Below are 16,868 nucleotides of genomic sequence, written 5' to 3'. Positions count from 1 at the left end.
CTTCATCTCCCTCCGTCGCCTCCCCGCTTCTGTCTCTTTCTCTCCAGTAGACACAGCATCGAGCTCAGAAGGACTTCAGTCACTCCTAGATCGCAGCCATCCCACTTGGAACCTGCGCTGCTGTAGAAAAGCCCCACCAGGGAGATACAGCATTGACAGAGTCGCTGGCAAGTAAAGGGATGAATTGTGAACCTCACAGCTGGATAAATGCAACAATCTCCCAGACGTATTCTCTCTCTTTAATCAACAAACATCTAAAAGCTTCCCCACACAGCAGGGCTTATTTCAGGTGTTGGATACTAAGATGGAGGACAACTTGTCCCTGCTCTTGTGAAGCTTGCAATTTTGGAAACTAGATGTACTACCTATACACAGGGATACATACTACGACCATAGGCGGACAACACTGTCCCCTTCCTCCAGTGTTAGGACCCTGGGCTCTGTCTTACTCCCCCTTGCCTGACGCTCTGCTCTATAACTTGCCAAACAGCTCCATTCCTCCACAGCTGGCCATCCTCTGCCAACTCTGCTGGGGACTCGACATGTCCACAGGCTCCCGACTGTGTGCTTGCCAGGGTCTCTGCACTTACCTCTCCCAGGCTCTCTCTCACGTCTCTCTGCCCTGCTTACCTACTTGGGTGTTCATTCCTCTTGCTGTCTTCCCCTGACGCCACCCTCTTCAGATGTCAGTGCCCTGAGATCTGAGGTCTCCAAACTTCTTAAGTGGAAGGAGGAAACCAAGTTAATATTCAGGAGAGTGTGTGGAGGGCTGGAAATCAGTGGCCTTTTAAAGGCTGAGGTCATTGAAGGGCCCATCCTCATGGTCAAGCAGTCAACTGGATGCCCACTCTCTTTCTAGACAGTTGGAGAAGCAGAGAAAATGTTTTGTGTTTTTGCTTCAGTAGTTATAGACTCCACTTCCTTTTACTTCTGTCCACAATTCATTAGGTTCCAGCTTTCAAATAAAAAACTTTCAGTCATGTTTTGGCTAATTAGCTCTTCATTTTAACTTCTTGTTCTTCGTTTACTCTAATCTGACAGTGTGGCCTGAGGCTTCTGCAGAGGGCTGACATTATCTACTAGTGTGTATTTAAGTGGTTATCAGTGGGAGAAACAGACGGAAAGAGACACCGATGAAGGCGTCTCATCCCTAAAAGATACGCCTGGGACCCGCTGCGGAGCGGGTGGTGGCAGGAGACCCTTCCGACAATTGTCTGAGGGAGGGGGCCGCTGGCACGCAGGGGGCCAGGGACACTGCTAAACACCGCACTGCGCACAGGACAGCCCACAGGAAAGAAAAGCTGCAGCCCCAAATGTCAGCGGTGCCAAGGCTGAGACACTCTGGACCACATTATACTCAAAAAACTGAGGAACATTACTTAACTACTTCCCGCTTGCACCAAGGTTTATCTCAATTCTCTGAACTGTCAGTAACACCCCAAAGGGCTCGGCTGGCTCTAATGGCTGGACTTCTGCTTGTGGTCTTTTACCCACTCCCAGCTTAAAGCTCAAAGTTATTGCTCACTAAACACACCACTAACTGGTTATCCTTAACCACACGTGCATGGTTCTGGTTGGCCTACATGACTAGTAACCTTCCACATTATGCACATATGAAACCTTTGTTTGGGAGTTGCTGCTGAAATCTGTGATGCTGGCTGTGCTGAGAGACAGGGAAAGAGCAGGAAGACAAGGGAAAGTCTCACGTGGCGTGAAATCCCACTAGGCTCATGATGCCTTAACAGTTTTATTAATGAGACAGGACACACATGAACAGATTCTACCTTAAATATGACAAAAGCCAGCTTCTTCTAGGAGTCTTTGTCTCTCCCTTCTTTCCATTATCAGGGGCATAAAGAATGAAGGAGGAACACGGGAAGGAGCCTGGAAACTGCATCACACCAGCTCAGCATGAGTTGAACCTGAAAATCTCTGAAGTGGTCTATGAAAATGAAAAGAGAGAACCAGGACCTGTCCAAATGGACCAGACTTTCTCTTTTCCTTTTCTTTAGCTTGAATTGCAAGACAGTGGCGACTACTGGGTGGGGTCAGGTTCAAGGAGAAGGTGGATGCAGTACAGGCAGACTGTCTCTTATGGAAAACCTTCCCCAACACACACACACTCACACTGTCTGACTCTTCTGACTTCTGATGCTAATGCTTTCACCTTTTCTCATTAACCAAAAGGCAGAATTTGAAATACGCTCTGGGCATGTGAGTCTTGTAGGGCCATACTGAATGTAGGCCAGAGTGCAACTTCTGACGGTTAGGAGGCAGCCAGAGCTGGTTCCGAGCTTAAGAGAGATTGTTAAGCAGCTGATTTGACCTAGAAAAATAAATTTATGAGAAATGAATAAGAGAAATAAAATATTCCAAGTGAATGGCAGAAGAAAAATTGGGTGTGCAGCTGTCATTGATGGGCAAAATACTAACTTATGAATTGTTTGTGATTTCACAAGTTCATCTGACTACTAGAAGCAACAGCAGGACAGTAGAGAAGGAAAATGAAAGTCATGCATTGATTCCGGGGTAGGACCTTTGCAAACTTTCAGGGGAAAAAAATAGTTTAGAAAAGTGGATCATCTTGCCCAATAGCACTCTGAGATTTAGGATCAGAGGCTGGTCTTGGGATTCCCCAGGCAGTCCAGTAGCCATGCTGTGCTGTCTACACAAGTGAGAACGGTGCAGAGCAGAGGAGCCGCCCAGGTGACTGGGAGGTCAGAGGGAAAAGAGGATGTCGAGGCAGGAGGGAAGGAACACTCCAGAAGCAAGGGGCAGGGAGGGTGCTGTCTGGTCTGGGTGCCGTCCTACCCACAGGGGACAAGCTGGGAGTACGCCGAAGGAGCATTTCCTACACGTGGGGCTCTGGTACCTGTTGTGGCCCAGAAACATCAACAAGGAGGGAAACAACTAAGATGGGGTCTGCACGTTCTTTTTAAAATGTCAGCATTCCTTAGAATCGCAGGACTGTTTTCTCAGCCCTCTGGGATTTGTTAATTTATTCAACAAATATTTACTGAGCACCTGTTTTGTGCCAGGCACTGTTCCTGGCCATATGAATAAGACAGGCCCTTTTCCTCTGGAGGGTGTTCTGGTGAGATATAGAAAAATAAGGAAATAAATATGAGAGTGTCTAATCATGTTAAGTGCTATGAAGAAAACTGCACAGGGTAATATGACAGTGACTGGAGGATCTCGTTTGGACTGGGTGGTTAGGAAAACCTCTTTAAGGGGGCGGTATCTGAGCTGAGACCTCGAAGAGAAGAGCCAGTGAGACAGTTGGTTAGAGAGCACAGCCCATGCAAAGGCTTAAGGACAAGGTCAAGCGATCATGAGACCAAGGGTGGCAGGTTCAAGGAGACACAGAAAGTCTGTGTGGCTGTGACTCGGGGAGGGAGGAGGAGCAGATGAAATGAGGTCATCGGGGTGAGCTCGGCCACACCAGAGAGATGCATCTGTTCCTTTAACAATTATCAAGCATCCACTATGTGCAGGGCATTGCTGAGGATATAAAAAAGAAAGATGAAACCCCTGGTTCAAGGGTTCTGTCTGCAGGGAAGAAGTCAAGAGTTTAGCAGGGGTGCAGAATACTTACACAGTTGTGTTACAGAGTATTCCACTCCAGGCAGAAACACGATGCGGACATTACCACAGTGCTTAGCAAGGGAAGGGGCTTTCCAGAAGCACTTGAATCAACACACCCATGCACCTACTCGAGCCAGTTTATAATCTGAAGAAGGGAACACACTAGCCGTCCAAAGTCACGTATGAGGTCTCAAATCCGGACATCTGCTCCGCTGGGGTCGGGAGGTGAGGTCATCCCAGAGATGAGTCACCGAGCCCACCTTTCGCCACCGGGTGAGCCTTCTCGGTCTTCGTGGGTGGGGCAGGGCCATAGGAATCCCCCCACTGGCCTAAATCGGGCGCACTCAGAAAACCCAGACAGGGGAGCTGCCAAGACCAAGGCTCTGATTAGCACCTGATTCACCCAGGCAGTCAAGGCAGGGCGGTGACTGCTGGTAACAGGCCCCCAGTCTCCCCGGGGAAAGGCCTGCGGGAGTTTTGGTGACCGGGATCCCAGGGGAGCCTCTGCGACACTCCCCACCCGGTAGGGAGGCGCCTGCGTGACCACCGGCCCCGCCCAGACTCGGAACGCGCACGGCGGCTGCGGCTGCGGCTGCGGCGCGCGTGCGCCCTGGCCCGGGCCCGGAGGAGCCCCGTCCCCAGGCCCCGGTCCCCAGGCCCCCGGCCCGGCCGCCGAGGAGCCGTGATTCCGGAGGCCTCCGCTCCCGGGAGTCGTGTCCCTGTCCCGCCCCCGCCGCCCCCAGGAGACAGATCCCTTTGCCCCGGCGCAGCCGCCGAGGAGTCGTGTCCACCCGTCCGGGGGTCCGGCTGACAGGCGCCCCGCTCCCTGGGGCGTCGCGAAGCCCTTCCCGCCCGGCCGCCGGCGCCGCTGCCTGGCGGCCGGGGAGCCCCGGGGGCGGAGGGCGGGCTGCAGCGCGGCGGCCGGGCCGGGCCCCGCCGTGGGTCCGCGGGAGCGCCTCCCGCCCGCCCCGCGCCCCGGGCGCAGACCGCGCGGCCGCCATGGGGAATGGGATGAGCCAGGTAACGCGCCCGCGCGCCCCCTTGCCCCGCCGCCCTCCCCGGGGCCCTGCGGCGGGGCGCCCTGCTCCCGGGCGAGGCCGCGCTCCAGGGCGGGCGGGAGGGCGGTGGCTTCTCGCCTCTCTGCGCCTCTCCCCGCGCGGCTCTGAAGCATCGCCGCCCACGTCATGACTCATCAGGAGGAGACGAGCGTCTCCTGGTCTCGTGTCTTCGCCCGGGTTTTGCGCCGCGTGTGGGTAACTTTCTCATGCACAGAAGGGCTGACAGAGGCCTAAGTCCTGCGGTGCTTGCAGCTGCCCGGCTGCCCCCGCGCTCGCGCTCTCCCGGCCCGGACCCCTTGCGGCTGTGCGGCTCCTGCGGGGCAGGGGACCGGCCTCCAGCTGCCGGGGACAGACACGGCGAAGGATTTTGTGATCCGGTACTGCCGGCTGAAAGAAAGGAATACAAAACTTTTTTTTAAAGCCGTCATCGAAAGCCGTGTCTGTTGGCGGATCTTTGAAGCGGCTCTGGACCAGAGGGTGGACTCTGGCCTCTTCTCCCCGCGCACCCCACTCACCCAGGGTCGGTGCAGGCTCAGAGGTCCTGCTGGATGGGTCCACGGCCGACTCGTGGGCCCCGGGGCTCCTTCAGTGTCCGCGGCCCAGGCGGACAGTGCAGGTGCTCCAGGGAGCTTCCTGTGCACCTGCCTAACTGCTCACCTGCCACGCTCACCGTGTCTTTGAGACTCAGTTTATGAAAGGGCGAGTGTGCGGTTTAGGGCCGCATACCAGAGGTTTTTGTTAACCAGGGTCATATTCCTTGCAAGGGCTTTTTGGGGGGAAGGCGGGTGACAGGAATCAAGTTTGGAAAGAGACTGTTTCTTTCTTGGATAAATACTTGCACTGTGTCTCCGTTAGCACTAGAATCCATCGGCACCATGAACTTTTTTTTTTTTTTTTTTAGTGAGAGCACAGCCTTTAAGGGTCTTCCGCGAGGCGGTGGGCTCTGTTTGCCTTCCCCTTAGTTCTGAATATGCCTCAGGTTTATTTTGGTGTTTTTCCTAGTTTTCTCCACTTGAGGTGTTCACTCTCCACCTTTTCAGCATTTAATTTGTAGTATTTTTCTATTAAAACTGAAAGAACATACTTAGGGATACAGATCATTGCTTAAATGTTCAAAATTATTTTCAGATTTTTAGCCAAAGCTGTCATATTCATACATGATTTTTACCTTTCAAAGAAAGCAGTATGTTTCTTATTAATGTCATTATCATACTCATCTAGTATTGTAAGTAGAACCAGTATCTCCAATGTAGAGATGGGGAAACATGGGTAGAGATTTAGAGACACCATCAAATCAGTGAGTTTTTGTTGTGTGCTTACTATTAGCCAGGTGCTAGTTGCGGGGGCCAAGGGAGGGTGCAGTGGTAAAGGACACAGACACGCCTGTCATGAAATGTTCAGTAGAGACCAGCTGTTGCCCAACAGACATATAATGTGAGATATATGTGTAATTTAGAATTTTCCAGTAGCCACATTAAGAAAGTAAAAATAATTTTAATAATATATTTTATTTAACCGGAAAATATTGTGAATATTGTCATTTCAACATGTAATTAATAGATAAAATCACTGTTTTGTATATATATATTTTGTACTAAATCTTCAAAGTCTGGTGTATATTTGATACTTAAATGACATCTCATTTGGGATTAGCCACATTTTAAGTACTCAGAGTCACTGTGGCTGATGGCTACTGTATTGCATGACAGTGTGTGTATGTGTGTGTGTGTGTGTGTGTGTGCATGTGTGTGTGATTTGAGAGAACAAACACACGGTCAGGAGGAGTGGAGGCCCTGGAGGACAGAGAGTCAGAAGTAGGTGTGATGAGCACAGCCTGGAAGCAGCGTCCAGTGCGGGCCAAGGATCACGTGGAGTAAAGATGTTTAAGCTGAGATCTGAAGAGCTGCTCAAAGTTGCAAGATTGTTTAGTTGCAAAGTAGGTTGCTGGAAGCCAGAAATTAAAAACCTTAACTAGAACTTGTTCATGTATTATTGTGTGACTTGGAACTAGGCTTCATTTCTTCTTTAAGAAAAGGAGTAATTGATTTGCAGATCTAGTGGAAGTAGTATAAGGGGCTAGCCATAGAAATGCCTTTCTAAGAACATTTATAGATTAAAAACAATGCCCTTGGAACTGAAAACTTAATTTGCAGTGTGTGTGGGGGTCCTGAGGTGCCTGACACAAGATTTATTTCCCATCTCGCAAAAATTGGTCATCCTTGGCCAAAGAGAACTTATGAACCAAACAATGCAGATTCTGTTCTCACTGTTTTGAATACGGCAGTTTTTATTTCTGATCCACGTCCCTGTGGAGGGTCTTCTCATCAACATGTGCCGGTCTCCTGTGGGGCAGAATATTGTGCCCATATCAGCTAGGCGTACATAGCTTTCTGTACAGCTCCAGAGGGGCAGGGGAAGAGGTGTTTGCATTCTGGGCCATTAAGAATGATGAGGAGACAGAGCAAAGAGTACAGCAGTTGTTGACTTTTCTTTGAGTCTCATATGATGTGCCTGCAGTTTATCACTGTAGCCCTCGGAGGTCAGTCTGCCTTATCTGACTGTGCGGATTGGGAAATGGACACTCAGATTAAGTGGCATGACTCAGGTCCTAAAGCTCGGAAGTGGAGGAACTGGTTTTGAACCCATCTGCCACTGATTTTGATGATAGTAGAAGTCTTTAAACTGGAACGCCAGTTTATTCTAAGTCATTTCTAAAGACACTGGAAAATAACCTGAAAAGAGCTCCCCAGAGTCCCAAATTAGTTGTAAAATAGGAAAAAGCCATCTCCTGTCTTCCTTCCTGTTTGATATGGATAAAGAGGAGAGGGGAAGGTCAGGCACTGACCAAGGTGTGTGCCAAGGCCTGTTTTGAACTTCACCACGTCGGGTAACTCATCAAACCCCCAGACTGCCATTTACAGGTGCCCAGGCCAGAGTCACCCACTGTGTGAGTGGCAGAGCCTGGACTCAAGGCCCGGTGGCCTGGCTCTTTTCTTCATACCGACTGCCTAGCTGAGCTGCTAAAGCCAGTCTGGCAAGTGCCTCAAGTAGGATAAGGTTAAACTCAACAGGTTGCTGCAAGCAAATGTGTTTCTGTGGACCCTTTGAAAATTCCTAGTTGAGTCCAAGCTCTCTCCTGGGTCTGACCACAGATCTTTTGGGGAAGGACCTGTAAAGAAAAGTCCTCATTCTCATCTTAAGAGGAGAGTGAAAAAGTTGGCTTAAAGCTCAACATTCAGAAAACAAAGATCATGGCATCTAGTTCCATCACTTCATGGAAAATAGATGGGGAAACAGTGGAAACAGTGTCAGACTTTATTTTTTGGGGCTCCAAAATCACTGCAGATGGTGATTGCAGCCATAAAATTAAAAGATGCTTACTCCTTGGAAGGAAAGTTATGACCAACCTAGACAGCATATTAAAAAGCAGAGACATTACTTTGTCAACAAAGGATCGTCTAGTCAAGGCTATGGTTTTTCCCGTGGTCATGTATGGATGTGAGAGTTGGACTGTGAAGAAAGCTGAGCACCGAAGAATTGATGCTTTTGAACTGTGGTGTTGGAGTAGACTCTTGAGAGTCCCTTGGACTGCAAAGAGATCCAACCAGTCCATCCTAAAGGAGATCAGTCCTGAGTGTTCATTGGAAGGACTGATGCTAAAGCTGAAACTCCAATACTTTGGCCATCTCATGCGAAGAGTTGACTCATTGGAAAAGACTCTGATGCTGGGAGGGATTGGGGGCAGGAGGAGAAGGGGACGACAGAGGTTGAGATGGCTGGATGGCATCACTGACTCGATGGACATGAGTTTGAGAGAACTCCGAGAGTTGGTGATGGACAGGGAGGCCTGGCGTGCTGTGATTGATGGGGTCGCAAAGAGTCGGACACGACTGAGCGACTGAACTGAACAATAATAACTGATTAAAAACAGCAATCAGATATCTCTGGCTAAGCATCATATTAGAGAAATGTGCACGTTTTTATCTTGTCAGCCAGAACCAATGACCTAACAGTGGGCTGGAGCAGTGCCATCCTGGGGCAGCTTGTGAGGACCAGGTTTGGCTCAGGGACCTCTTTCTTCCTCACTGCCCTGTTTTCCCTGAAAGCAGCCTGCCTGGTAGAAGTGATGCTACCCTAGTCTTTCATGGGAGACTTGCTCTTGGCAGCGGGAGGCAGACCCTTCCCTGGGTGCGTTGCCTTGCTGTGGACAGTGCACTGCTGTGAGAAAGGGGCAGAGCTGTTAGAAAGCCTGATGCGGGGCATCCACCACTCTGCTGTTGCACGGGTGTGTTCTTGAACGAGTCACTCAGTGTTCCTAAGCAGCGGTTTCTTCATTGCCCTTGATTTGCAGGGATGGTGGTTTGCTTAGCTAGTCTCCTTATTTGTTTTAGAATGAGTACAATGTTACCTCCTCCAATTACTACCCAGATTCTTGGAGAAACAGATGAGAATGTACTAGAAGACAATTTTTGCAAACTGCAAAGTACAGATTATCGTTGTTTTAGTTGCAAAGTCATGTCCTACTCTTTGTGACCCCATAGACTGTAGCCCACCAGGTTCCTCTGTCCATGGGATTTCTCAGGCAAGAATACTGGAGTGGGTTGCCATTTCCTGGAGTGGTCATCTCAAATGAGATCTGAGTGACAAGCAGCCATCCAGGTAGACAACAGGGCGTCAAGTCCCTCAGCAGAGGGAAAGGACTTACTCCTTTAGAGCCTAGGACGTTCTCACATGGCACGTATAGACTTTCTTTGATCTGTCCTGACTTCTTGCCATGGGGTGATGACTTCACTCCCCCTGTGTTCTCAATTCTGGCTTGAGTCCCAACTCTCCGTGAAGTCACTGATCAGCCACTTCGTCCTCCATGAGCCAGGAGGAGCCTCAGCCTGCTGGAACATTGTTTCATTTCATTTTCTCTTTCTTTGTTCTTAGGGATTACCAGCAGCAATTATATTGGGGAAATCTACCAGTCAAATATTTAGAGTTTTCAGTTTGAATTGAGGCTGACTGATGTAGACATTTAAATATTTATGGGCTTTTTGTTCTCCTCATGCGAAGAGTTGACTCATTGGAAAAGACCCTTATGCTGGGAGGGATTGGGGGCAGGAGGAGAAGGGGACGACAGAGGATGAGAGATGGCATCACCGACTCAATGCACATGAGTTTGGGTGAAGTCTGGGAGTTGGTGATGGACGGGGAGGCCTGGTGTGCTGCGATTCATGGGGTCGCAAAGAGTCGGACACGACTGAGCGACTGAACTGATTCTCCTTGGAAACAGAAATGTAGTTTCTCTCCCTGTCAATGGCCAGTTCTCCAGCTTTCCTGGATCTTGTTTTATAACTCTATATGGAAGAAACTACAGAAATTGGGACTGAGCAGTTGGCTCAGATGATAAAGAGTCTGCCTGCAATGCAGGAGACCTGGGTTTGATCCATGGGTTGGGAAGATCCCCTGGAGAAGGGCATGCAACCAACTCCAATATTCTTGCCTGGAGAATCCCCGTGGACAGATGAGACTGGCAGGCTACAGTCCATGGGGTGGCAAAGAGTCAGACACAACTGAGCAACTTAGCATGCAATTTGCTTTCTATTTCCAGCCCTTGAAACTGTAATTTATTCCCCCAGTCTGGAAAATGGAGTTGAAAGTTTACTCACACAACTCTGCCCTCTCTTTACAATTAAAATATTTAAATGCATATAAAATGTGCAGCTTGCATGGTTTCGGGTGAGTTGCCTCCCTGATGTTGGTGAGGGCAGACCTCTGTTTTGGCCGGCGCTTGACCCTGGGTGCTGATCTCTTTCACCTGCCCCACACCCCCAGCCAGAGCAATGGGCACAGTGTTGCTGGCCTCAGCTCCCAGAGCAGAAAGGGGCAGAGCGGGATCGCTCAGGCCTCGCCCACGGCGGTTTTCCATCTCTCTCTTCTTTGCCTGCCCCCCCCACCTGGCTCATGCTTATTCACTCATTGAAGAGACGTTTGCCTAAGTCGTGATCTGCCAATCCTGCAGCAGCCACTCAGGTTTAGAGAAAGCGCATTCACAGATATGATGCAGGCAGCGCATGGGGTCATGGTCATTTATCACAATATTTAAAGTTTTTAAAAATATACAGTTGGCAGTGTTTGAAGATGGAGATGTTTCCCATGAGACCTCGATGCTGGAGCTGGGGAGCCTGACTTGTGTCTCTGCCTCATTACCTTGGTGCGTGTGGGGCGGAGGCTAAAGGCGTCGAAACCTCCATCCCTGAAGGACAGCTCTTGTTGAGGTATCAAATTTCCCAGAGCTAGCTGGAGCCCTGGGAAGAGTTTAATCTGGAGTCACACAGTCAACTTGACACCTTGAAGGCAGGTTCAGGAACCCTTTGGGGGACAAATCCAGAGGTAGGGGGATCTTTAAGAAGCTGTGTCAGTAGATCAGACGGGAGCTCGACACAGGCCTGCACCACGGTTTCCAGAAGAGCAGACTGGTTGGGATTCCAGGGAGTCATGGAAGCCAGTGCTGACCGAGGCGGGAGTGGCGTCCAGAGGAGGGCGGACTCTCCTGGTGGTCCCTGCAGAGCTGGTGGGGCTGCTCTCCCAGGTGGACAGGGCTTTGCTGCCCTGTGATTTACTTGAAGATTTGTACAGTTTATTTACATTTATGCGTTTTTCTGGGTTGAAAGGCCTACATCAGGATGCCTCGTTGTAAGCAACATAATCCAAATGCGTCTGCTTGAGGTGGAACAGGGCAGAAGGCCGGGAGGGCTGGAGAACCGGATTCAGGCAGCTCTTCCAGGAGCAGATCCTAGAGCTGATCTGGGGAGAGCATCTCTGCAGCTGCCCCCAAGGCACCACTGCTGCTGCCACTGCCAGTGGGCTCCGTGGGTTCCGCCCCCTGCTACCAGGCAGGGTGTTGGTGGGTGCTGCACTGTCTCTGCTTCAGCCCGGAGCAGCCTCAGAGGCTGGTGCTACCTACCAGGTTCCAAAGTGGGGGCTTCCAAGTCTTGGAAACCAGTAAACAGCTGTCAGTTGCAGGGTTTGTAACTCTCAAGCAGACCCATGGGATGAAGGGCCCCAAGCAGTGAGGGTCTCTTCCCTCTCTAGAGAGACTGCTGGGAGCAGAGCAGGCGATATTCCGAGGTGGAACTGGTCAGGGACCCAGGGAAAATAGGGTTGTCTGGCTGGATGGAGACTGAAGAGAAATGGAGTCCTTCAGAGGCGGGAGGCCACGATGAGAGTTTCAGTTTTGGCCTCCATTTTCTTTGGAAAGGGTTTGCCATCGAACATTTTGATCTAGAAGAGGACCCAACGAGAATGTGACTTTCAAAGATTAATTTGATGAAACGGGTAACTTCAGTGGCTACTTCTGCAGCCTATGAGGTTCCAGACTGGGGTCCTTGGCCCCACAGCCAAGGGCCAAGGGCTGCGATGGGGCTGGGGGTAGTGGAGTACAGGGGGCTGAGCATCGGGAGGAGAGCTCCAAGGGGTTCGTTCAGGAACCGTGGAGTCATGGCTCGAGGGTAGTAGAGCCCAGAGGTGAGCTATTCACACACTCCTGTTTCTTCTATTTAAAGATAATATGAAACGTATTTGCTTTTGTTTAGTAGAGAAGATAGTAGAAGTACAAAGAAGAGAAGGAAAAAATGGGTCATAAAGTCTTTTCCTCAAACAGCCCACTTGAATTTCTGAAGAAGCTAAATGGGAGTAATGTGTGTGCCCTATATGGAAACTGTCCTTGCTGACCTCCAGACCCCAGCACCCCATCAGGGTGAGCACCAAGGAAGGCATTCCTTCATACTCATTTACTCATACTTCATACGGTAAATACAAATACTTCCTTCTAACAGCCCCACACACCTAGTTTCTAGGTGGCGTTTGACCTAGAGCCTTGGACACCTGCAGGGCTGCCCGTCTCTGCACCCTCCGTGTCCCCTCCTCCACACCTGCTCCCAGGAGAGATCCACCTCTCGCAGGGCTGGCCATCTCCACCGTTCCCCTGCCCATCCTCCTGTTTCTCGGCCCACTCCTCTTGGACTCAGGGCCCCCCAAAGGTCCTTGGGGACCCCAGAGTGGCCACGGTGCCTCCTCCTTCCTGGGTGAGGGGCTCAACAAGGGAAGTGGGACATCGGCAGGGCCAAGTCTCTCTTGGTCACACTGCGTCCCCAGTGCCCAGAGGGTGTCCTTGTGTGACCGGAGCTCAGTAAACCATCCGTCCACTGGAGCCCATTCTGCTACTCTGGGGAGGCAGACCTGCTCTGCGACTGTGGTGTGGTCTGTCGTAACTGTCAGCTGTGTGAATTGGGAGACTTTCGTGGTCAATGTTATGAAAGAAAAATAATTTCAACACATTAAAAATGACAATGAAGATTTTATTCAAGACATTACAAGTGAGAGATGGGGTTCCACGCCCAGTACAACAGGGGCAGGTGAGTGGATGGAAAATCACTGACAGAACTTGGTTAGATGCCAAGGGTGGAGGAAGAGGACCTTGGCTGAAACTCAGAGCGGGTGGATCTTGACAACTGGCTTAGCAGGATTCTTTGCTAAGTGTGGCCAAGGACCAGGCCTGCAGAGGAGACTCAGGAGCCTGAGCTGCTCAGTCAGGGAGGCTCTCTCTGTCCCCATCAGTGAAAAGAACCCTGCTGGTTTTGCCCTCGAATGTCTCGTAAAGACAGGACGGACCCTGGGGGACTGGAGATGGTAATGACAAAGCCCCGCACAGGCAAGAGCTGCCAGAGACATGGTTTGAGCCATCTCCTGGATGAGCTTGCATTGTTCTTCCATTTTAGAACAGGAATTGTGAACTAGCTGTTCCACCCTTGCTCCCAGGAGAACTCCACAGACTGCTTCAGGAGAGACCTGTTGAGTGCTTTCTCTCCTTGGCAGAGGATGCCGGGGTTTCCTCTGAGACACAGTTGTGTATTTCCTGGTTCCAGGGAGAATCCTGCCTGCCTCAGTCCGTGACTTCAGGTGGCAACAGGCCCAGGCCCAGGCCCTCAGTCCCCTGTGGTGCTTTCCAAGCCGGTTTTGGCTCCCAGCGTGTTGAGTCAGCCAGAGTGACCATAGGGCCTGGTGCCCACATCCCTTCTGGGTTTTGCCTCTTGTGCTGGAGTGATTATTAACAGGATCTCTTTTCACTCTCATGAGTGTCCCATCTTGGTCGATCAGTCCCACGGCTCCCAGCACAGATGCTGAGCCTGTGTCCTAGTAGGTCCCCGCAGTTACTTTTTAGCAGGCAACTGGTTGTCAGGAAGGTGTGCGGAAGAATCCACACACCTGATGAACATTACTGCCCCTGCTTTCAGCTTTCTTACCGGGAGTGGAGAGAAGAGGGAGTGTGAAGCAGACAGGCCGAGAGGAGTGTTTGGTGGTGGCTGACGGGGGTGTCGCCAGGGCACGGGGCTTGCAGTGAAGTGTCACCACGGCCAGTGTGCTGTGTGCACCTGGAAATCACATCGGCGTGTAGCTTCCCGGGAGGTGTCTGCATTTGGATTTCAGAGTTTACGTACAGAGTACTGCAGGGAAGAGGTTCGCTTCGTATTCTGCAAAGTGGGGGGTACCTGTGACCTGCTGTCACCCATTCTTATATCTCAGATCTGCTGAATCTCTATGTCGAGCCTGGGACTTTCCAGAAATCTGATTCTGGCTTGAGAACCTTAGAAGAAGTAGACATTTTGGAGTAAATGTGTGTTCTTCTTAACTTGCCTGTTTAGACAGTTCTCACTTATTTAGCAACTCTCTACTGAATCGTCATCATGGGCCAAGCCCTGGGCTGGGCTGGGTCTGCAGCACAGCAGAGGGGACTGCCCTCCACCTGGCGATGCCCACGACAGCGTCATGTGAGGGAAGCACAGAGGATGCGGGCCCTGAAGCAGGAGCCCCCCAGACACGGGGGTGGGGCTTAGGTCGGGCCTCCCCAGGTTGTGAGTTGGAGCTGAGGCCCAAAGGATGGGGAGCAGGAAGGGAGGGACAGCCGGTGTGAGTCCTCAGATGGCGGCGGGCGGGTGCTGGAGCCCGGAGCAGAAGGGACTGGGGGACAGGAGGCAGGACGGGAGGAGGGGCTGTGGAGACTCTGGTTTGGGGCTGGACTCAGAGTGTGTTGAACACTGTGAGGCCTGGAGACAAGGAGACTTTTTGGTCTGTCTGATAAGCTGCTGGGAGGTAGGTGTGGTGGGCACAGGCCTCAGGAGGGCCCAGCCTCTGTGTCGAATGCCATCAGACTGAAACCTGTAACCCTCTGTCTGGTCTGTTTCTCCCCATAGATCCTGCCTGGCCTGTATATTGGCAACTTCAAAGGTGAGTTCTCTGTTTTCATTATTGTGGTAGAATATGCAAGCTATTAAATATGCCATTTTAACCTTTCTAAGCGGCAGTTCAGCGGCATTAAGTCCATTCTCGCTGTTGTGCAGCCGCCGCCACCACCCAGCACGCTTTCATTTCCAGCTGAGTCTCTGCCCCACTAGACACTACTTCCTGTCCTGCAGCCCAGGCCCTGGAAACCACCCTCCTGCTCTTTGTCTCCAGGTCTGACTGCCCCGGGGCCTCGTGTGAGCCGGCTCACGTGGTGTTGATGCTCCTGAGACTGGCTTGCTTCATGGAGCTTGATGTCGTTCTCTCGCTGTTAGAGCCTGTGTCATGATTCCCTTCCTTGTTAAGACTGAGCCACATTGTGTTTACCCTGCATCTGTGGATGGACACGGGTGTCTTTTGCCAATGGTGAGCTTGCATTTTTAAAGCTCAGCTTTAGGCTCTCGTACATGATGGAGGCAAGGCGTGGGCTCAGTTTGTGCAGCCTGGTCTGGACAGGACCTCCACCGGTAGGCTTATCCTTGTTCCCCGACGTCTCAGCCCATGGCTCGAAGAGTGGTGTAGAGCCCTGCGGGGTCCACCATGACCTCTGACCTTCATTTAGCTGTACACACATGTTGGAGTTTTATTATCAAAAGAGGATGGCTAAAAGGCACATGTAACAGTCATATAAGTTGTTTATCATCTTTATCACTTTTATTTTCTAGTTAACAATAAATTTTCAGAGACCTATTTTTTTAGTCACCTGGGGAAAATAAGTGGGGGCGGAGGGGAGAGGGGAAGGGAGGGAGGGGAGCGGGGCTGGCCCTACCCTGTGTGTGGGGGGCAGGGCGGGGGTGCTGTCATGGACAGGCCGGACACAGGCAGAAACGAGCCTGCCATGCTGGTGGAGAGTCCCTCCTCACCACGTCTCCCTTTCTGGACACACGCGCTGGAACACACTCCTGTCTGTTTTCTGGTTGTGTAAATCTCCAAGTTCAGGTTCACATTGACTCTTAAAACAATCTCTGACGTCTCTGCCCTGATACTCACGTCCTCTTCCCTGGTGGGCTCAGAGGGCAGCTAATTGGCCTTAAAGAGAATTCTGAGCACACTGGACTGACAGCTGCTCATCGCTGCTAGAAGGTGTTAAAAATAGTCCCGGAGTTCCTAAATTAGTAAGCTCTTTTGTTCTGAGAAAGCAGCGAGTGCTTTGTGGCAGGTAGGCGAGTTGGGCTGGAATGCATGAATCTCGTTATGGTTATTTAATGAGTTATTATTAATGGTTTTGTGGGGAGAGGGGAATGTCTTTGAGTTTGGAAACTATGGAATTTTGGATAAATTCTTGGATGTAGAATTGCTGGGTGAATATTTTTACAAATCAAAAAACTGTAATAAAAACCAACCAAATTCAGGACTTCTGCCAGCAGTTCCAGCACACTTGCAGATGGCAGACCTTGGTTTGAGCAGCAGAGGACTAAGTTATCCCTAAGTTATCAGGGAGAGCTTGTGCGCGTGCGTGTGGGCGAGCCGAAGCCCCCAAGGCCAGTTCCAGCTGCACTCGTGCTCCTTAGCAAAGTGCCTGTGGCTGTCGATAGCCACCCACCAGTCACTTGTAGTCCTGAGAAATGAATGTCGTCATCAATCGTGTACTTACACGTGTGGACAGAGCACACACTCCTGGGAAGAGCCATCCCAAGGTGTGTGTGTGCAGATGGCGCTACCACAGAATAGAAAGGCTTGGACTGGACTGGGAATGCGGGAACCAGAAGGAGCAGAGGCATCTCCTCGAGTCACTTCTGTGTTCTTAAGGGCCCAGCAATCAGTTTTTCTCATTTGTGGTACCAAGTGTGGCTATCTTCAAAACAAAGTAATTTTGACTTCAAACCACCTTTTTTGTCGTTTACCTTAATCTGTGTTACAAATGTATATTCATGGGGTGATGAAAATATTCTAAATTTA

General features: G+C 50.8%; 1 protein-coding gene across 1 annotated transcript in view; it reads left to right on the top strand.

The window, feature by feature from the left end:
- The first annotated feature begins 4,172 nt into the window (after window positions 1-4,172).
- The window catches only part of DUSP22 (dual specificity phosphatase 22), a 44,797-nt gene continuing 32,101 nt past the window's right edge, over window positions 4,173-16,868 (top strand). The window contains exons 1-2 of the mRNA XM_055406582.2: window positions 4,173-4,605; window positions 14,882-14,915. Coding sequence (XP_055262557.1) covers window positions 4,585-4,605; window positions 14,882-14,915 — 55 coding nt within the window. The 5' untranslated portion in view covers window positions 4,173-4,584. The remainder of the gene's footprint in view (window positions 4,606-14,881; window positions 14,916-16,868) is intronic.

The sequence above is a fragment of the Moschus berezovskii genome, chromosome 23 (genome assembly GCF_049115385.1).
Source record: "Moschus berezovskii isolate FMDL1 chromosome 23, NW_MosBer_1.0, whole genome shotgun sequence".
Classification (NCBI taxonomy): domain Eukaryota; kingdom Metazoa; phylum Chordata; class Mammalia; order Artiodactyla; family Moschidae; genus Moschus; species Moschus berezovskii.
The sequence above is the reverse complement of the archived record's forward strand: the minus strand, read 5'-3'. Positions and strand labels throughout refer to the sequence as shown.